We start from the raw sequence: 23,106 nt of genomic DNA, 5'->3' as shown, positions 1-23,106 counted from the left end.
TAGGAACTGTCAGTACATGTCTCCCTGTGAATGTTACTACAGCACTATAACCAAAACTCCTACCAAAGTAAGTACATTGTGAGTCCAAATAAGAACCCTACAGGAACAAACATGGTTTCTATGGGAACATCATACATATTCAGTTCCAGAAGCCAAACTGGCAAAGTCTTTTATTACACACTCTGATTTTAAATTAGAGTACCTACATTCTAGAAAACACGTAGGTAAACAACATTTGAGAATCAAGTCATACATTTTAAATAAAATAAGCATTGAGCAAGTATAGTTCTCCTGTTATATATGTACTTCTAATTTCTTTTTCTGTTTTGTTGGTTGCTGATTTTTTTGTTTTGTTTTGTTTTGTTTTGTTTTGGGGGGGTGGAGGGTGAGACAGGGTTTCTCTTTGTAGCCCTGCTTGTATTCGAACTTGCTCAGCAGACTAAGATGACCTGAACTCAGAGATCTGCCTACCTCAGCTCTCCCAGGCTGGGATTAAAGCTATGTGCCACCACTGCGTGACTTGTATCTCTAATTTCTGCATGACATCGTCATAATTTTAAGTGCAAACTATACAAATGAAATGAGCAGCTTTGGGCCCTGGGAGAAGGCTCAGGGCCTAAAGGTTGCCACCCACGCATGACAACCTAAGCTTGGTGGTCAAGTAACCCCCCAAAATGACTGACACAGGGACCTGGACCTGACACTGGGGAGGAGGAGTCAGATGAATCCCTGGGGTGGCCGGCTAGCCAGCCAAGAGCAATCAGTGAACTCCAGGTTCAAGAAATAGACTTGTCTCAGACCATTACATAGAAAAAGGAAGGCCACTCAACAACAATCGTCGAGCTCGCACACATGCACACACAAAGCGAAGGATGAATTTGTTAGTCAGACATCCTCATCCTAGTTTCATTTCCTGTTGCTATAAGAAAACATCCTGTCAAAAGCTACTTAAAGGGAAAAGGGCTTATGTCAGCTCACAATTCCAGGTTATGTTCTGTCATAGTGGACAAGTGAAAACAGTAGGTGCTTGAAGCAGGTAGGCGGTCACATCCAGAGTCAGCAGTGAGAGAGAAAATGGATGCACGCATATGCTTGCACCTGGCTCACTTTTCCTCTCCTGCACAGTCCACGGCCCAAACACAGGGAGTGATGGGATTCAGAATGTGTGGGTCTTTCTCATCTCAAAGGAATGAAGATTATCCCCCCTAAAACACACACCCAACAGGTCAACCTTCAGTGAGACTCCCTTTCCAAGTGATTATGGATTGTGTCAAGTTGAAATCAAAACTAACCAATTTTTAAAGGAGAAATTTCAAATTAAAGTGTCTCAGGACTCCTCACAGTTTAATGTCACAAATACTTCCTTAAAGCAAATCCATTTTTTTGTCCTATTAATTACATAATGGCTGACTCATGTATAGGCACAATGTTACTGTGCATTGTGTAAAGATTATCCTTGTATTATCCAAATGCTGGTTTCTATGAGCCCCTATCTGGTTGCAATACACAATCCTTATTCTGAGAACCTCTTGTGAATCTCTTGTCTCAATGTTGTGTAAACACTGCTCCTAATTATTCCCTGACTGGTCAATAAAGAAGCTGGTCAGCCAATGACTGAGCAGAGGAAAAAATAAGACTGGACTTCCTTGCAGTCAGGAGGAAGAGGGAGAGAGAGGAAAAGGGGGTTCCCCAGAAGGAGAAGGTCCAGGAGACACCATGAGAATTCACCTAGAGCAGAGAAAGTCACATCAGTAAGTACTAAAATGTAAATATCTCAAGCATTTTGGCTGGGAGGTACCCAGATTAGTTTGGAGAATTAAAATAGATTAATATGGCTCAGTTGTTGTGCCTTAACCTGTTAAATAAATCTAATAGTTCTCTCAACTATTTGGGAGCTAGCTGGGTTAAGAGAAAAGCTGAAACACATAAATTTGCACTAACATTTTGCGGCCCACAGAAGAGGTTCCTGGAGGATCCCCTGGGACTGAAGCTATAAGCTGCCATTGAGGTGCTATGAATTGAAGCCACCAGGTCCGCTGGAGAGCACTCAGTACTCTTAACCAGTGAGTCTTCTCTGCAGCATCTCTTTTCAGTGTTTGAGACAGGGTCTCACTAAGTTGCTCATGCTGGTCTTCAAATGAATCTGTAGCCCAGCCAGGTGACCTGCCCCTGGCTTCATTTCCTGCCTAGCTGGTCTTATAGGTCCATCCCATGAGCCCTATCCCCTCCTCTACTAAGTCTTGATCAAACTCTCTACTTGGCGAGAACTTGAAACCCTCTTTATAATCTTTTGTGTTCTCTTTTTGTCTTGGTTGGCCCTCAGCTCCTAACTTTTTTTTAAATTATAACAATATATTGTTATATTTTTTAAGAAAGTAAATGTCAACAGAATTAGGAAGATTTAACCTGAAGAGAATAAACGCCTAGGGGAAAAGTCTCTGGAGGTGAAATTTAACCATGTAGGTTAACTACTCTCCTACAGGATTACTAGGCATCTAATTGAGAATATACAAGGCTGAGTTTTATTAAAGAACAGGTAATGTAATCATTGGCCACTAGTGAATGAACTCAACCTGCTTACTCCTGTCCCTTCCCTGGAGCTTGCAGTGATAAATCAAATCCTCTAGTGACACGGTTAGTTTTTCAGTCAAGCAGCTCCCATCCTGACACGATCCAGACTCTCTATCAAGCACCATGAGTCATCTTCCTAAGGTTAGAAAAAAAGTCAATTTTAAGAGTTTTCAGGACTCTATGTCAGAGAGCAGGGGAAAGATGGGATATTTGTTTGATATTCTGCCACAATTCTAGTAGAGCTATTTGTAGTAACAGGAGATAATATCGGATCATTTCAGCTTTCCTTATCTTTGCTCTTTCAAAATTAAGAGCTTCTCGTTAATAACCAAAGTCTCTCTATGTATTAGTGACGCTCCACTTCACCCCTGCATGTTGTCTCCCTCCTCCCTCCCTTAGCATTTAGCCTCTCACTGGACTCCACAAACACAGACTACAAGGTTTTTGTACGCTGTTTCTCAATCTGCTTATGACAAAGGAAGAAGAAATGAAAAGACAGCCATGGCACCCACTGGTGATTGTATACTTAGGCACAAATTTTGAATATACAAACTTGGAAGCGATGGATATAAACTGTAAAATACAAAATGTCTCTAAAATGGAAACCACAAAGGAGGAAGCAGAAAGATTAAATTTTAAATTTTAAGAATGGAACAAACAGAAATGCATGCGTGTGTGGGGGGGGGGGAGGGGAGGAGAAGGGGAAGGGAGAAGGGGAAGGGGAGGGAGGGAGGGGAAGGGGAAAGGGAAGGGAAAGGAGGAAGGGAGGGGAGGGGAGGGGAGGGGAGGGGAGAGAAGGGAAGGGAAGGGAAGGGAAGGGAAGGGAAGGGAAGGGAAGGGAAGGGAAGGGAAGGGAAGGGAAGGGAAGGGAAGGGAAGGGAAGGGAAGGGAAGAAAAAGAGGAAGGGCCAAGCAGAAGACTGATTCTAGGGAGGAGATGCTCTGGAAAATGGCCTGATTTTCTTCTTTTCTGGCCACCATGATCTGAGTAACTGCCTTGGATGGGACCATGATGTGCACAAGCCTAAAAGCAACAGGGTCAACTAATCCGTCCTTCTTTTCATTTGCTTGGTATTATTTTGTTACAGCAAAATAAAACGTGCACAAGTAAAAGCTGGACTATAAGGAAAACCTTGAAATCAGAATAAAAGGAAAAAGAAAAAGAAACAAAAACAGGAATTTTACAAGCAAGAATCAGAGAGCTCAACAAGCACTGGGAAAGATAAGCAAATAGTTCATTAATGGGAACACGGTTAAGCTTCAGTACGCCCAGAAACACAAAAGGATGACCACAGTTTCACCAAAGTATTCACAACCTAAAAACTGAAGAAAACATTTTTAACCTTATGAAATATATCTTTCCAAAGAACTGTAGCAAAGATCACACTTAGCGATACAAAGCATTCCCAGAATACAGTGAGGAACAATGCAAGAATTCCAAGCCAATGTTTTGTTTTGTTTTGTTTTCCAGAAAATACAATAAAAAATAGAGCAAGAAAAAAGAATCAGAAGACACACACATACACACACACACACACACACACACACACACACACACACACTCACACACAGGTGGAGAGAGAAAGAGAGAGAGGAGAGAGAGGGGGTGGGGGACAGAAAGGGACAAACTATTGGAACTAGTGAAATCATTTCGCAAGGTCACTGGACATAGGTTATGCAAAAATCAATTATAATCTATCTGTCAAAAAACAATTAAAATACAAACCTAAATAACAAAAAATGCCTTCTAGAATAGTATCAAAAAAGTCTCACTAATAAATGATACACCAAGATCTAGAAATGATATGCTGTTAAATTAAAATCTAAATTAATTGGGAACTGTAGAATGGTGTTAGATTAAACACATCTATGCACTCAGAATGGATCTCTATAAAGCAACACAATCCTACTCAAAACTCCTACCTTCATTTTGCTTCATTTTGGTTCAACTGTACAAAGACCATTAGAATTTTGCATGGAAATGCAGAAACACCAAGAACAGCCAAAACATTTTTTTAAACAAAAATAATGCTGAAGAACTTCCCCTACCTACTTCAAAATGCCTTCTTAAAATACGGCATTTGTGACACTATATACAATAAGAATAGAATAAAAGAAGAATAAAACCTACTCATGGATGGTCAATTTTTCAGAAAGAAATTACCTTAACTCAAATATTAACGATTATCCTTTCAAACATAGATGCTAGAACAATTACATATCCACCTGGAAGTGAATCTTCTGTGCTTATAGCATAAACAAATCTTACTGTATTTTAATATATACATGAACCTTCTTATACCTCAGAGCACAAACAATTTCCAGTGAATTATAGACAAACATCAAAGTTAAATTAAAGCCTGTGAGAAGAAAACCGGAAAAAGTAAATGTAGTTAAAAGTTTTAATCCAAGGGAAATGCAATCCAATGGAACAGCAAATACTTTAATTTAAAAAATGGGTAAGAAAATTAAAAGATCAGTCACATCTAAGAAAATACAGGAAATAGGCAAAGGATTCTTAATCCCAAAATTAAGAAGGTAAGTAACAATTTGGCCGACAGGACAGTGAGATGACAGGTACAGATCCTTGTCCCTAAGCCTGGTGACCTACGTTCTACCCAAAAATACTGATGAGAAGAGGGACCCACTCCTGCAAATTGTCCTCTGGCCTCCTCATGCATACATGACAAGTGTTCAAACACACACACACACACACACACTCGCACACACTCACACACACACTCACACTCACACACACTCACACACACTCACACACTCACACTGACACACACTCACACACACACTCACACACAGACACACACACTCACACTCACACACACTCACACACACACTCACACTCACACACTCACACACACTCACACACACACTCACACACAGACACAGACACAGACACACACACACACACACACACACACACACACACACACACACAAAGATACATGTAAACAGGAATAGTGAAATAGAAAGTACCTAGAAGGTAGGGAGGAAAAGGGAGAAAGAGAGAAGTGGGAGACTCCCTGTTTTTGAATAGTGAGCTTACAAGTCTCTACCTACTTCCCCAGTCAAGGAAGGAGTACAAGACACACTACCAACAAAGTGTTCCACCCAGAATACAACATCTTCCTCCCTCCAGATCAGCAGATCATGAGGTTTGCCCAAGCCAGCACCAAGGATGCCCAACAAAAGCTAACAGTAATATCTAACTAGCTGCCCTAGAGTCATGTCACATAGGACAGGACCCTGTGACCAGAAGGAGCTTCTTGGTGGATATCCCCAGAGACTCCTGTCCCTGTCTCACAACACACCCTCCGAAGCTGAGGTTGGCCACCAGGTGACCTGTTTTCACCTGCTCGGCAAAAGCAATCCAGGAGCCTGGGTTCACGGCTGTCCACCCTTCAATGCCAGCCACCCAAGGCACAGACAACCCTAGTTCTGCAGTGCCGTCATTAGCCAGTAGCTGATGCTCCACTAGCTAGGAAACTGGCCAGTTGGTTCAGAGAATTTGCATGATGCTCAATGTCTGCTGACACTAGGCAAACTATGCTGAGCTGCGGCTTCCTTCCAAAGACGCAATCATTGAAGCTGTTTCTAGTTTGCTTTTCATCCTCTTTCTCAGTACTGCACTGTTCCACTTTCCTTTTTATTAATTATGTTATTTACTTACATTTCAAATGTTGCTCCCCTTCATAGCCCCGCTCCACAAGGCTCCACTCCCTCCCCCTCCCCTTCGCCTCTTCAAAGTTTCAGGGAAAGTCTTGAGGGACTTCTAGTTGTAATCCCCAGAACCAGCTCAGAGGCATCAGAGGACGATACAGAAAGCTCGGAGCTCCAGCCCAAGTTGGTTTTTACATCACCTCCTTAAGGATCTAAGGCATTTGATTCTGCGTGTACACTGTCGTGAAATGAAGCTCTCACTATGTTTTACATACACCACTGTGCAATCGCTGTCCCCATTCCTGTTAACAGAGCATCAAGTCCGTCCTGGTCCTTCTCTATATAGTCCTCTATACATATCTTTCCTGCTTCAGTGGGAACTTAGTTCTCAATTCTGCAACCAACTCCTCCCTGATGTCTAATTCCCTTCACCTATCCAATCCTTTTCCACTGAAAAACTACAATAAAATACCAACAGATGTAGTGGGGGAGGGGGGTTACAGTTCAAGCCAACCCTCTTTTTCTTGTCCTCAGATGGAGGAAAACCTACAAAAGTTTCGCCCAATAGATAGACAGACAGATAGACAGATCTCCATAATTCATCCCATACCTACCATTTTGCTCCATGTTGTTTCCAAACTTCTTTACCAACTAAATTACAGAAAGTGGATTTTGTTTGTTCTTGGCAATGGTAGCTTAAAAGAGGATCTCACTATGTAACCTAGACTGGTCCTGAGACTGCACATGTATGGCAAAACATCTATGATGATAATATTTTATACACTGGTAATAAAATATACATTAGGAAGATTTCTAAAGTGCGTGTAAATCAATTATGAAAGAGATAAATTGAATGTTTGACTTGAGACATGACAAAGAAAATGGTTCCTAGTTTTCAGCAATGACCTCTTTTTAAATCTTTTAAGAAATAAAATGGATCATGAGACTTCGCTTTACAAACACATTTATACTTCGTAATTAGCTCTAACAACAGCTTTAACATCTTTACTACTTCAATTGGGAAAAATAGTCAGCTGGTGCTACTACCTAAGTGGGTACTATATGAAAAGCAATATTTAAAAGTGGTTCAAAACATAATCACCAAAAGAAGATTTCAAAAACCATTAGTCATAAGGAAATACAAACTAATATGATTTTCCATTAAAAATGACTAAAGCATATAAGAGTAGCAAGACCAAGTACTGAGGAATTTAAAATCTAACTGGTCCTCTCTGAAAGAAAGTGTGGCAGTCTGGGTAACAATTTCAGAGTACATTTTAACTTTTCTGTTCCTATGTATTTGCCTAAGACCTACTCAAAGACCTGCTGACAAACTTTGATTCTATATGGATTTATTTATATTTATATTTTATTATATATATAATATATATAATATATGTATATATTACCAGAAAACTAGGAAGATCCAGAAATATACCAGTGTTTCCATGTAGCCACAACCATGGAAATATTCAGAAACAAACTGAACTATGGAAGACATTTGAAGCTCAAAAACATTTTAATAGCAAAAACAAAACAAAACAGAACAGAACAGAACAAAACACCACAGAGAAAGTCTATGGTTCCAGGTGAAAAACCAAGATTTGCCCAAACTGACGAACCTCAAATCATAGCTTAGCATGCTCAAAACACTTACGTCTGTCTTTCCATCAGAGAACAGCCCTCAGTCTAAATGTTACTCTGCGATACAGTGCTGAATATCTCATATAACTTCATATCTGTATCCAAAAGCACTCAGTAAAGTCCAGCTCATTTCCTTTTGAGTGACAGGCCATGAGCTACGGTTCACCACTGCTGCCCCACACTGAACGACAGACATATCCTCACACTGGATTCCTAGCCTGGGAAAAAAATTCAAAATCCGGTTTCTGCTAAGTGCATATCTCATCTGCACTAAGCCCTAAGGACTGTTGGAACTATGATCAAACAAGCGATGGGCCAGCTGGGTGTCTGGACAGATAAGAGCGCTTGCCTTTCAAGCCAGGGGCCCTGAATTGAATTTCCACAACCCCTTGCACAGGTGAAAGGAGAGAGCTAACTACAAAGTTACTCTGACCTTCAAATACTTGCTGGGACACGTTTGCCTGCACTCAAACTCATGTATCATGTGCATACATGCTCATGTAGTAATAAGCCAGTGGTCAATGCTGGATGTGGTCCTTTATCACTTCCTACCATAGACTTGGAGACTCTCTGATTTTGGTAAGATTGCAACCTGTCAGGTACAGGGATCCATGTTTCTCTCTTCCCAGTGCTGGGTGAGTTACGAATGGGGGCTGCTATGTCTGCTTTTTACATGGGTGCTGGAGACCAAACATACATTCTCATGTTTACTGATTGACCCAAGGTCTCAAGCCCCCAAGATAGTATTTTTTGGTAAACTGATTTAGTGGTTTTGAATTGTGGTATGTTGTGTTTAAAAATAGGATTGATAACCATTATAGAAATGTATAAACATTTTTTCTTTTCCCTCCCGCTTCTCCCTCTAGCTATCCCTCTCCCCTCCCCCCTTCTCAAGACCACTATAGTTTAAGTTGCTTTGCAGTCAGCTGGGCTTGAAATGAGAACCTTTCTGCCCCAGCTTTCTTTCACTGTGATGAGCATACCTGGATAGTTATGGCAAAATTGATAGGATTTTTTTTCTGACTACTGTTCTTGTATTTATACACAGAGCAAACAAGGACAGTTCTTCTTGAATAATCTGTTGTCTTGATTTTTTTCAGTTGAAGAGAATATTTATGCCTCTACCTAGCCTCATGCTACATTTAAAAAATAATGAATGCCTGCTTAGCTCCATTAAACACTCAGATCTGAAGAAGTTTCTCGTGTCTACAAAGTGTAAAGCTTTCCAAGAAGACTTAGAGACACTTCATGAGTTGCCCAAGGTCACAGAACATGATTTAGATCTAATCCACAGCCTGCCTCGTTTCTTCTTACTTTCCTGGCTTGGATGCTTGTCAAGCCGCCACTGTTTATCAGTAACCAAGTGTCATTTTTTTACTTAGTGATCTAAGCAGTCACTCCACTTGCTTTCCTTTCCAATCACTTACAAATATTCATTTTAAACAATGGTAAGTCCTGGTGTGCAAGAGTACAGGTAACTCACTCACCAGGATGCCTTCGTGGTGAAAGGCTCAACTATCAGACACCTTGATTCCTGGGAGGAAGTTACCAATCCTTCCCGAAGGAACCAGGCTTTGGGATGTGAATCCATGTATCTAGTTCCTTCTAAGATAAAAAGATCCTACACCTAGATAAACATCAAGTTCAAAGGAGGAAGAGACAGGTCCAAGAAGAAAATAGCCGCAGGTTTACCTGTACTTCAAGCACTGTCAAATCCTCACCTCAACCATCTCAACTCTCTCAAAATCTGACCTCTCTGCAGTTTTCCAACATCTCCTAACTTCCTGACTGGGGCAAACTTCAGGAATTTAGCAGAGGCTACAAGAAGGGAAGACAGCCCCTTCATATCACATTGTCACAAGTTACTTAACAGAGTAACAACAACAACAAAAAGAAGAACACGAAGTTTTGTGTGTACTCTTTTTAAAAACATACCAATGTTACAGCTCTTTACAATAAAGGGAAGAAAATCTTGAAAGCAGAAAATCATGCCAACAACTGTAATGGTCATTTACTTAAAATTGTCAACAGCTCTGAACACTTTAGAGAAGAGGGAAAAAGCAGTTTAAATTCTATCTACACGGCAGCTTCTCCAGATAGCCCCTCCTTTTCCTGACAAGTCTTTGAGGCTTCTAAGTAAAATCAGTTTCACTTTTGTTTCTTCTTAAGTATGGAGTTCACTTCCTACTTCTTAGGGTGAAGCACAAGCCCTAGCTTCTAAAATAATTTTAAAACTTCAGCTTTTAGTTATATTGTTTCAAAAGCATTTATAACCATACTGTTTGACCCTGTTCTAATACAGGTAACAAAGTAACAGTGTATTAACAAGGAAAAGAAACACATTTAAGAAAGTACAGATGTAGTTCAGTTGATTGAGTTCTTTGCTAGCATGTATGATGCTCTAGGTTCAGTCCCCAACACCATTAAAAGTAAATATTGTGTATGTATAAAAATGTATGATATTGCTCTTAAAGAATTCACCAATTATCAATGAAATGATCTAATATACTTACATGCTAAAAACAGTATCACAACGTTAATATTTTGAATAGTCTCTTTGGAGAAAGGAGGCTCATTAATCAGAAATATTGGAGTAGATAACAAAGATAACTTTTGGTGATTTAATTCTTGATTCTACAGTTTTTTATACAAAGTTCTGAGCCATTCCGGTAGTTATCTGACTATGCAAGGAAGTAGTTTAGTCAAAATGAATGACAAAAACCACAAACTGAATAAATTTCTTGCAATTTTAAAATTTAAGAGAAGCAAAAAAACCAGCAACATTTCCCACTTTGAAATGAAGTTTTAAAATGCAAAATGAGTACAAACAAAATGCTAGAGTCTATAGCTTAGTATTCCTAAGATCACATGAACTAATCAAAATTCCAACACATATTCAACATCAAAATGTAAAGATCACAGTGTTCTACACACAGCATACAGAACTAGGAGGCCAACTGTTTTCTTCGTTATTGCTACTCAGTCTTCATTTCTTTGGCCACAAATACATTACAGTTTGCAATAATCTTTTCAGTGTGCAAGTACCATAGACTAAAATAGGCTCCAAAAACAACTTTAACAAAAGCGCCTAAAATAACAATGCACTATCTCTACTTTCCAAAATTCTCTGGCATCTTTGGTTATCGCAAGGAACATAAAATTCTAAAACTATTCTAATGGAAAAAAAAAAAAACTAAAACAAAAGCAGGCTGTTTGAACGTACTGGTCTATTTAAGTACAACAGGCCCTCACTTTAAAGACAAGCTCAGGTAGCCTGCGAGTACCCTGTGTCTAAAACTACAGCAGGGTGTGGCATCCATTACACCAGATGAGCCAAACAGGACTCTGGCTGTTCACTGTAAACCTAATTGCTCCTACATTTAGAATTCAACTAAGCCAACATTTCCCTTGTGCTCGAAATGCTTTTCGCACCAATAAAGCGGGTGGGCCGGGGTGGGGGGTGGGGGGCAAAACAAGTCATGACCATCTACTCCTCAGGGCATGGAGCAAGCTATGATGGAGGATTTAAGATTCTGAAAGTAAAACCTAGAATTAGCAAGGTGCTATTTTAAAAGCAATATGTGATGACCCCCCTAACTCAGTGTGTTAAAGAGTAAAGAATGAACGAACAAGAGAGCAAGGTCAAACTTAGGGGACAAAAGATTTGAATAACAGCCATAAAGATCTTCTTACACGAGATAGTTTCTATATTCAAGAGAGGGGGAAAGAGAGAGAAAGAAAAGAAAAAATAACCAACCAAATCCTCTATTTGTATAGATTCCACCCTGGGTCGATGTGATGTACTTGCCCTGGAAGACAGGTAATTCGTTTTGGGAGGTTAATTTTTTGCAGAACAGCAGGCCTGGAATATTAAGCCCTCCGAAAGAGAAACTGTCCAAAAGGGGTGACAAGTGACATTCTTGCAGAAGAAAGGAGACTGGAAAAGGAAGCGAAGGAGAAGAAAGTTTAATTACTAAGCCTGGCAGAGTACTGGAGGAATGCGGGGGTCACTCTGGGGACGCGACGCCGTCGGTTCCAGGAGAGCAATCCGCAGAAGGGAGTGGACGCAAAGCCTCTCACTACTACACACCCCGCTCGGCACGAAGCCCCGCGGAACCGAGCGCGACGCCCCGGGATGGCCCGGCCGGGCGGGAGGCCACGCGGCCCGTCGAGGAGCGGCGGCCAGCCCGCTTCTCACCTTCTGCGCCGCGCTCTGCTGCAGCACATTCTGCTCCACGGTCATGGCCCCCGCGGCGGCCCCGCCTGTCGCGCTCTACCGGGCCCGGGGCAGCGACGCGGACGGCCCGGGAGGACGGCGCCCCCGCCAGCCGGGCGCGAAGGCGATGGCGGCGGGCGAACGCGGGCCCCGCGGGCAAGCGGCGAGACGCTGCCGGAGAGCGCCACCGCGGCCGCCTCAGGTCCTCTGTGCCCCGTTCCTCAGCGCCGCTGGTCCGCGGCGGCCCGGCCCATGGGCGCAGGCGAGGGAAAGCACGAGCAAGCCGGGCCGCGTCACGCGTTCGCACTCAGCTTCGCCTGACCGCTCCGGGGGACCACTGCGGGCGGGTGGCAAGCGGACGGAGGGAGCGGCCACCCGGAATGGCGCTGTCCTCCAGCCGCCGCGACTCCGCCTCCAGCCCCTCCCCCGCCGCCGTCACCGCCCCCGCCCCGCCCTCCTGCCCCGCCCCCGCTCTGCCCCGCCCCACCCGTCCTAACCCTACATTGTGACCCGCGGGGGTTGCGGGAGGGGCTGTGCTGCTGCCCCGCCCCCCGATGTGCCCCGCCCGTGGTCTAAGCCCTGCCCATCTGGACAGCCAGAACCGCCCATCCTGCAGGTTTCTGTGTGCTGGTTTAGGGCTCTTACTAAACTCTGACGTTCTGACCCCCAGTCTGAGGCTACAGCCATAGGATAGTATATCAGATCACCCTCTTGCTCAAAGTCTCCGAACAATCAACGTCCTTCCCTACCTATAATGTCCCAAAACCAGGGCGGACCCAGAACTCCAGTACTCCCTATGTCATCTATGCCTTTCTAGGAATTTTCACAAGCCATGAACCAGCTGGAAAAAAAAAAAAGTTAAATGAACAGAGCGCTGTTAGATGTCCTTCTGGGATGTACTTTCCTCAACTATTCATTGCATATATCGGTATTGACATTCTGTGTTTATTTCATGCACTGGAATGCGTGCCAGTCACTGCTAGGCTGGGGATTTAAGGTTTATTTACTGAAGAGAATATAAATGAATAGACATAAGGCAAACAACATTATGAAAGAATCACTGCCTAGATGATGCATAATTCTAATATCCTTGTTGCCAAATTAAACAAACGATTAACTACCACATGTGGAATAGTCTACTGTAAATGGAGTTGTAGGAAAAGCCTAACAGTGAGAAAAAAAATCTGGAAATAAAATATCTTCAGCTGCACAAACTAAACTAGGGACAGAGTAAGGGTGCAGCCCAGGCAAGAGTAGATTAATGTGCGCAGGGTTTAAATAAAATAATACAATGCAGATACAAATTAGGGTGTAATTTAATCCATGGCAAAGAAAACAAGCTTGATAAAGAATCAAAAAAAAAATACCACGTTTTATATAGTCATGGTAACAAAAAAAAAAGCCTTGTAATAATTAGAGATTAAAGATACATCAGTAGTCACAAGCATGGATACACCAGGCTATAAGTTTGATCTTTAGAACCACTACTTTTAAAAAGTTAAAATTAATGTTAAAGAAATATTACAATGTTTTTTTAAAACTACTGCCAGATATTAAACATTAATTTCGGGAACTTGGTAGTATAATGACCCTCAGAGTTCCATTCTTTAGTCTTAATTTTAAAATCTCTAGTACTTTAAATAAAGGATTGATGGCCCACCTGGAACGTTCATTTCCGGCTCATTTCTGAAGTTTTTCACTCATTCAATGATTTTTAGCACACTGTCAATTATCCAAGTACATGATTTTTGAGATGACATATTTTAGGTTAACTGATATATGTTTTCTTTGGAATAATTGGAGGAGAAAAATTTGTGAATTAACATAAATTAGTACAGAAGCCCGCTTTGCAACCTCATTTTCAAAATTTGCATATCACATATCTGCCTCATTAGGCACGGCAGCTGAGACTGTGCCGTCACAGAATATTACATAAGAGCTCCTACCCTCATGCATTACTTGACATTATTGATATTTGGTGAAAAGACATGGTAAACGTCATGTGAAATAAAAATAGCGTGTGATCATGCTATAATTTGAGTATTTCTCAGCAAAAGCATACCCTACATAAAGTCCCAGTAACAGATTGGGAATTGGGGCCTAATAAAAGGTGAATATGGTATAAAGATTCTACCACCATAAATTAATAATGAGTGAATTATTATGAATATTATAAAAGAACAAGACCCCCTCCTCTTTTTGTCATATCGCACATGCGTGCGTGTGCTCACGCACACACACACACACACACACACACACACACACACACACTTTCTGCCATGGGATGGGGCATCACAAAGTTCTTTGGTAGATGTGGGTTCGGCCATCCATCCTAGACTACTTACACACTGGGACTATAAGTCAAATTTTTTGGTATATAATTAACGTACCAGTCTTAGATTCTCTACTATGTGAGCCTAAAATAAGGTAAGGGCAAACCCAAAATCTACTTTTTTCTATTGAGAAAAGAATATTTCTAGTATTCATTATTACCTTTGGTGTGTACACATGTGGACCAAGTAATTGCTCTTCTAGCTTAACTATACATTTCTCTTTGTTTAGAAAAGGCTTGAGATCTATTTCTGGACACCGAGAGCCTACTATGTTGCCAAAGATCTTTGTAAGACATTTATAAGAAAGAAGAGCTCACTTGATTCATAATGGAAATTTGAGTTTTGAAAATGAAAGTCTCAAATCTACCTTAAGAGTATCAGAATTATTTTCCTCCTTAACATGCAGTGATAGTCTAGAATAATTTTATCACCACCTGGAGTAAACAATAAGCAACCGCGCAAAGAAGAGATTCTATGATGTCACAATGGTACTGTTAGGCGATAGAATACTCATAGATGAGGAGCTGTAGAAGAGACCAGCTAAGATAGGTACATGTGCTTGTTAAATCACATGAATGGCTAGGAAGCTTGCTTATGGATAGTTCTGTGGTCCATATTGCTATATGTCAAATCATGTCCCTGCTATTATCTCTAGGTATCAATAGCCCTTTCCTTGGTACTAGGTTACTATACTCGATTTTATATAACAAATGACTACAGACTGGGATTCTTGATGGGAAAAGATGTCTATTTTTCTGGGGAATAGAAACCTAAGAGTAGAGATCAGACTAGTGTAGGTTTGCCTTGCTGTTTCTCTTCTTAGCTTCCAGATGCCCACTTTCTCTGTCCCTCTATATTCATACGCCTACCATACCTGCATCTTTTTCTAAGAATGTTGGTGATATTGGGTGATTCCAAAGAGCAGTCACACATTTGAACTTCTCTATAGATTTAGATCCTGAAGTCTGAAGGTCTGGTATTCCAATGCATAAATCGTCTGGAAAGTTACTCCAGTCTAGCACAGCCATGTTCAATATACTTTGCTTCTCCATACACACCATACTCTTGTGCCTTTAAATAGTCTTTGCCTGCCCAACCCATAACCTCTTAGATTGGTAAGAGTTGCTTTGCAATGTCAAAGGGTAGTTACTCCACACATGTTCTACCACGATTGACATTTCCATTAGAAGAGCTTTGCTGAAGACAGTGGCCTCTGAATTAAAAATTAATATACATATAAATCAGCATAACCTACATTGTCGCATGGTTCAGTAGATATAGATACTTGTCTACAAGTAGGTCGACCTGAGGTCAATCCCCAGGATCCCCAGCATATGGTAGAGAGAACCAAGTACATAACAAGCTGTTTTCTGGCTTCATCCCCACATACCTGCACTCATCAATAAATACTTCTCATAATTCATATAACAATGTAAACTATCAGTTATGAAGTATTCTCTGAAAGCAAGGTTTGCCCAGAAAAAAAGAAAAAAAGGCTGCATGCATCTTATTGGTTAACAGCATAGAAATAGATGGCTTTACCTCACCTTGAACAAGCCCCAAATGATTCTTTCACAGGGAAGATGGGTTATAGTCCTCAGACGCTTTTTATTACCTTTCTTCCAGATGTATAAAAAAATGGCAGGCATAAAATTTCTAAAATTATACACACACACACACACACACACACACACACACACACACACACACATATATATATATATATTATGCAAAGGAAACTACATAAAAAATAATATCATCTTACAGGCTTTATTTCTCCTCTTTCAGCATGCAGTGTGTGTGTGTGTGTGTGTGTGTGTGTGTGTGTGTGTGTGTGTGTGTGTGTGAAGAGGAAAATCTTGTATATACTTTATGAAAACTTTAGCTCTACCATCTCAGCCAAGTTGTATAAATCATCTACACTACCCACACTCTCTTCAGATTCCTTGACCTTTGTTTTCCTCTAACTTGTGGAGAGTATACACTTCTTGCATGTACATGCCCTCAAGTCATGTGACCTCAGCACGTCCTTGGCTAATGAGAGGGTGGGTGGCACACTACAGCGTGGGAGAAATGGAAAGGTTAGGCCAGCTTCTTTTGCCTTCAGCTTCCCAGTGAGGCACCCCTTAGACTGTATTTGTTGAATGGTCTTAGATCTTACCAGACGCACTTCCTTATGTTTGGTTTTCCTGCTAAGTCGGGTTTTGAGATATACGTACTTTATCTCTACTCTTTATTCTTCCACCCGTGACACTGTGTATGCTTTCTGTTTTCAGTAACTCCATCACCCCCAAGAACAACTCTGGGTCAGCCTCTCTATTTCTCCAAAATTCAATGGCTACTCAGAAATCATGCCTGCTTTGCTCTTAGCTTAACAGGAGTTCCAGGACAAATTGATAACCATTACCCTAATGAAAAACGGGTTCCTGTCCTCCCTCTGGTGCAATGGCTATCCTCTCCTGGCTTTTTACAAAAAAAAAAAGAAAAAGCCCATCAATATTTATGGATGGAGGAAAGAGAGGAGCTGTAGCAAATATATATAATCCCTGGAGATGAACCCCTGTTACCCAATTCAAAGAGCTACCCCATCACTTCCCCCTATATAAGGGACCATGTGCAACCGATTTAGCCCTGAGAAAGTCAATAGGCCCTTTAGTCTTTTTTTCAGACAGTGTATATGCTGTTAATTTGCTCCCCTGTTGTCAAATTAGACAACAATTTACTTTCCTCTCTACACACACATATTCCCACCTTTTTATGAGAAACAGCCACTCCCCTACATACAGCCTATCAGAACCCACTGTCCCCTGCCCAGCCCGACATCTGAGGGAAACGCGCTTGCTGATCAGACTGCCTGGAGCAAGGAGATCTATTTCACCACACACACACACACACACACACACACACACACACACACACACACACACACAAAGAGCCTTCTCACCTGCTTCCTCCACATTCCTCTTGTGCTGCCACAGAGGATAATAAAAACATGCTCCTTTTGTGCATCCCTTATTACTACCCCAGCTTTACAAACGATGGGCACCAACCCCTCAGGTCTCAAATCCAATGTCCTACAGCAAATTGGTGTCACCTTACATTCCTTAATTTGGCAGGAAAAACAATGCCTTGGTGAACATTGGCACATGTGTTTTGTATGGCCTACAGCCCAAACAAGAGAAAACTCAAAAAGACTAATTCACCATATTTTCGGCACCCATGGACTCTCATAACCATTCCCCATGGCCCTTCCTTTACCAGCTCCCAATTCAAAACCTTCTGTTCACAATGAGAAATTTCCCAGCACACAAGGATTCCTCACAACCCCCAGGGCCAAGGGATAAAGAAAAGAACACATCATGCCTTTAAAGGCCTACTTATAAAACAAAAAGCAAATGCCTACCCCCACCTAGCATACAATTAATGATTCCTCTGACTACTTTAATATATTTAACATCTACAAAAGTGCCAAATACCCTCCTATCTCCCTCCATTAGCACACACCAGGAACAACCCCTCCCATTCTCGTATAATACTAGACCCCAATTCCATGTCCACTATCCCCAGCTCATTCCTCTGCTTTCCCTTAGATAGGATTCAGAAGGGACCAGACCCCTCTCCTTAAAATTGGAAGATATTTTGTGTGTATCTTTCCACAGGATCAGCCTAGGCCTATTTGAGTCCCTGCCAGAAATGTTCGACATCATCCCACCAACCAAGAAAATAGCCTGCTTCTCGCTTGACAGATCAAGGAAGAAGGAAGTGGAGGAGACAACAGAACAACAAGATCTGCCGAAAGGACATCCAGGACCTGGTGGCCGCTGCCCAAGCCATGTGCCCTCCCAATACCCAACAACCGGAGATTCTTTGCTAGGGAGACCTAAGACAAACACAGCAAAATCATAGGAAGCCAGGACTGCCCACTTGAAGGATGCTGAGCCAGGATGGAGATTCCTCTAGACCCTGATTCCATCTCCACAATCCCCAGCCCATTCCTCTGCTTTCCTTATGGCAACACATGTGACTGCCTCCAGGAGACCTCCATCAATGGAGGTTGCAGACATTGGGGTGTAGACTCGAATCCACCAGGCATGGTAGTGCCATACTTGACGATCTTAAAACTCATTTTCACCTTTCCAGCGCTCCCTGGAGAGATCAATGGTGAGGAGTTTTGGTTAGCTCTACCCTAATGGTTATGCTATATACCCTGCAGTTGACATATGTGTCTCTCTCCAGCTTGTCCCTGCCTCCAAATCAGTCTTTACTGATGTTAACATTCTTCAACAGGAAAACCAAATTCAGAAGGAGGTCTAAGCCACTCCCTCCTTGCATAGTGTCATGGTATTCTATCCCCAGCACCTCCAGGCTGCAATTTACCTGCAACATACACCTGCCCTCTGCCCTCTAACCACTCACCCCAGCTCCTCTCAATGCTTCTTCTGTGTTTCGCTCTTCTGGCCACTACTGGCAGCTTTTCCTATTAGAATCTTGCTCCATGAACCTCATGGAGACTTACCCACACGAAGTCACAAAACATCCCTTTCTTCAATCTACCCCTACCCTTTTGTTTTATAGGACCTTCTTCAAGATCCCATCCTACATGTCCCTGTAACATCACTGTCACAAGTTAATCTGTGCTAATCCCCCACCTTCTCTGGTGCAACAACACTACCAGTTCCTGAGTTATACCCCGTTTTAAAGGCTTCTACACCTCCATAATGACTGTTTCCCAGCTTTATCTCTATGAGCCTGAAGAACTTACATTAGAGCTGGGCGATCTAAAGAAATGAGAACTCTTCATCTCTCTTCTCATGGGTCTTACCAACTTGATGGATGCTTCTGGGGCAGTCAGAACAGCCTTCCTCTAAACACAGCATGGCCAGTGACTTCCAAGATAAAGTGACAAGGCCATGGCTTCCACCACAGACAGTCTTGAGTCCCTCCAGTGATAAATCACCTCCTTGCATGGATTGTTCTCTAAAACTAGAGAGCCCTGGACTTAAGGACTGATGAACAGGGAGGGATTTGCCCTGTGTTAGGGGAAAAATGTTGCTTCTCCATCAGTAAATCTGGGCTAGTGGAACCAGACATACAAATGCTCAAAGATCTCAGGTGAGATCTCTGGGCATGCTATGCACCCAACACCCTCTGGTAGATTGCCTTCTCCCCACCTTTGAACCCAGACTGGACCTTTGGAGCCGTACTGCTCCTGGCGCCCTACTCATCAGCACCTCTAAACCCGTCGATTTGAACATTGCAAGAATCAATGCCACCTGGGCTCTGGTTCGGTATCAAACCATTCCCCACATAGAAGCTGACAACTATGACACCGCTAACCCCATTAATAAAAAAAGTGGGGGGATGTGGGTCAAATACCATGGTGGTGGTTGCAGGGGGTGGGGGAGTGACGAGCCTGGAACAAGAGTGAGATCAAGACAGATTCAAACCTTGAAATTCTTACCTTGAGACTAGCAGTAGTAAGGACGGCTCCCTCCCTGTTGTGGGCCTGCATGCCCCTTGGTATATAGCCCTGTGACACTGACGTCCAGCACCTTTGATGTAGTCATGTGGCCTGATAGCCACATTACAGGTTTAACCTCCTCTCTCCCTTTACAAACGTGTCTAGCAAGCACCGAAAATTTCTCTTCAGGAGATCCCAGCATCTCAGCCCCAGCCAATAATGTATAGTTATGTTGAAAACTCAAAGCCGCTCCTTGAGGTTTGCACAACTCTTATTACCTCCAGAATTAAAGAATCTGTGAATAGTGAAAACTGTCTCAGACAAAGCTTCTTCACACCACCCCCAAACTTGGCACTCAAAGCAACTAATTTTAACTAACCTGTCTGGACTAGTTTTCTTTCTTTCATTCCAACCCAGTGTGGTGATAATACGACTTACCCCAAAGGCATAAGCAAAACTGGACCCTCATCTACTTAGCAAAAACATATAAGCAAGAGTTCTAAGAACATCATGGTATGAGTCGTATGACTTAAACACAATGGAGTTATGTCCTCCTAATGTCTAGCAAACTACTGTTTGCACAAAAATTCACATTTATGCACAGAAGCTAGAGTTAGGCACTGGTTCTATCCTCAAGGCCTCCGATGCCATTCTCCATTCTCTCTCTCTCTCTCTCTCTCTCTCTCTCTCTCTCTCTCTCTCTCTCTCCTCTCTCTCTCTCTCCTCCCCCTCTCCTTTCTTCTTTTTCGTTTCTTTTTTGTTCTGTTTTTGTTTGTCTATTTGTTGGTTTTTCAAGACAGGATTTCTCTGTGTAGCCCCGACTGTCCTGAAACTTATTACACTGTAAAGCAGGGTGCCCTTAAACTCAGAGATCTGCCTGCCTCTGCCTCCCAAGTGTGCCACTACCACCTGGCTCTTTTAAAAGCTCTTTCAACATTTATCTTTCATCATGATTTTTCATGAATTTTGTCTTTTCCACAAACATGATTGAGCTCTTACTATTCAGGCCTTTTGAAGTTATTACTAGATTTTTGGTATGTTAAAGTTAATAAATCTTTAGGCATGAGATAAACCATTTCCAAATCTGGATGTAAAAGACTAGAATGTACTCCTCAAAATACATTGCTGGCATGTTCTCCACTGGTTATTCTGAGAAACTGCAGACATAGGAGTCTCTCTGGAAAGCTGTCTTTTTGTAGATGAGAATTAGGACTATCTGGGGAATCTGTGTTTGTCAAGAAGCCGTGTCAAAAGGAGGGCTATTGCAAAAGTATATTAATTACCATCCTTAGTTTATGACAAAATACCTCTCAAAGAAATTTAGGTGACAATGGCTGGTTTGTCTCATGATTCCAGAGGTGACAGCCTACTAGGGAAGGGAAGCCGTGACAGAGTTGACATCGCAGTGAGGACTCCAGGCTGCTGGAACCATTGTGGTTCCAATAAGCTTTGGTTCAGCCACCAACTCCTTGTCTTCTAAAGGCTCCATAAGTGCCCAAAACAGTACAAGCAACTAAGGATCAAATGATCAAACATTTGTCCCTGTGGTGGACAGCTCATATTCAACCCATGACAAAGAATTCATATTAATGAGACAACCATTTTATAAGTTGTTGGTACTAACATTGGTGGGTTTTTTACTTTAAAGCAGGATTTTGACTTTATAGCCAGATTGGCCTTGAATATACAATGAAGCCCAGCATAGGGTGGCCTGGAAGCCATGGAAATTCTCATGCCACCCCTTTTCAATTGTTGGAATTGTATGCATAAATGTTAAAATTATAAGCACAATACTTGGCTTAAGACAATCTTCTTTATTTTGCATTCCCTTCACTGATTCTATCATAACTTCTATTGCCACACTCCACCTCAAAACACCCATTTTCTTACCTTTACCCAGCTCTAAATGCTGTATGAGCAGCTGTCATACGGGTCAATTCAAACCAGACACACTAGATGATGATTTTTCTCCTCATTGTTGGAACTATCTTTTCCAAGTGTCTAAATAAATATGGTCTTCCTCTTGTCAATCTGTCTGTTGTCAAGTTAGTTTGAAGCCCAGAAGGGTGTTGGACATTTTTGTACCTCCTCCTACTAGATAAAACCTGTAGATGGGCAGGAAGAGGAACCAGTCAGCTGGTATGGACTACTCCAATTCCAGGAAAACAAGAGAAACAGCGGGGTTAAGTGAGGTTGGTTGAAGAACTTGGCAGTCTAAGAAGGGATTGTGCTACTGAAATTCCAGTAATAGTTTAATAAGTCAGATCATGTACAAGTGACCTTGCCTAGAAATTCTTGGGCAGCAATTGCTTTAGACCTTTGGTGAATATTTGCACATTGACTAAAAGGAAAATGCACAGAACTTGTATATAAATATCACAAAATTAAAATATATATTAAAGATATAGAAGTCAGATGGTATACTATGAGCATGTAGAAAGAGAAGCCTTAAATATTAGTCAGAAATGATGTTCAGGTTTGCATTTAGAATAATGGCATTCATATCACATGGGTGACCATTAAGCATAGATGAATTAAAATGAATTTATAAACAAAATAATGCAAATTAAAAGAAAATATGCATTCCAACTTTCTAGCCTTCAGAAACTGTTTAGTGTGTATGCTTCATGTCATCTTATTGAAGGAGATATGAATATGACAATATCCAATTGTGTCTTATTAATTTGGTCTAATTTTTGTACAAAAATACACAGAATTTTTTAATGTTAGGTTTGGCTTGATAGTTCTGTTTAAATCTGCCATCACTTTGGCTTGCACTATTATGCTACAATGGCCTCCTTGACTGTACCAGAAACAGTTCAAGATTCTCACATATCCCAACACTTTGAATCATATCAAATTGTCATGCACTTTTTTCCTCTAAGTATTTATGAACCAGTTTAATATTCAAGTGAGATTCAGTAAATGGTTAACAATAGCCATTAATGAAAGAGAAATAAAATGCTATGTTCAAGTTACATAAATAACTGTCAAAATATTCCACTGTCCTTTTGTTTTCATGGATAAGGAAACACTCTAGCTTCTCTTTCATATGATTGATTTGTCACCATCAGCCCTTCTGCACCTTGTGGATATTGTTTACTAAAATCAATATTCTTGATCACGAGTGCTATGATACCATCATGGTGGAGATTGACCAGTGGGATATCTACTCACTCACTAACAGGGAGGTAGTGTATACAGGAT

General features: G+C 41.6%; 1 protein-coding gene and 1 long non-coding RNA gene across 3 annotated transcripts in view; one reads left to right on the top strand and one right to left on the bottom strand.

The window, feature by feature from the left end:
• Usp25 (ubiquitin specific peptidase 25) overlaps positions 1-12,487 on the bottom strand; it is a 109,260-nt gene extending 96,773 nt beyond the window's left edge. For both annotated transcript variants that reach the window (XM_087576469.1, NM_001107114.2), the window contains 1 exon segment: positions 12,088-12,487. In XM_087576469.1, coding sequence (XP_087432595.1) covers positions 12,088-12,132 — 45 coding nt within the window. In that variant the 5' untranslated portion in view covers positions 12,133-12,487.
• A 2,463-nt stretch (positions 12,488-14,950) lies between these two features.
• LOC120095594 (uncharacterized) lies at positions 14,951-19,521 on the top strand. The gene is made up of 3 exons (XR_015632960.1): positions 14,951-14,987; positions 18,098-18,599; positions 19,014-19,521. It is a non-coding gene; the product is annotated as an uncharacterized LOC120095594 (long non-coding RNA).
• The last annotated feature ends 3,585 nt before the right edge of the window (positions 19,522-23,106 follow it).

This window comes from Rattus norvegicus, chromosome 11, assembly GCF_021556685.1.
Source record: "Rattus norvegicus strain SHRSP/BbbUtx chromosome 11, alternate assembly SHRSP_T2T, whole genome shotgun sequence".
Lineage (NCBI taxonomy): Eukaryota > Metazoa > Chordata > Mammalia > Rodentia > Muridae > Rattus > Rattus norvegicus.
Note: the sequence above shows the minus strand (reverse complement) of the source record. Positions and strands in the feature narration are given on the sequence as shown.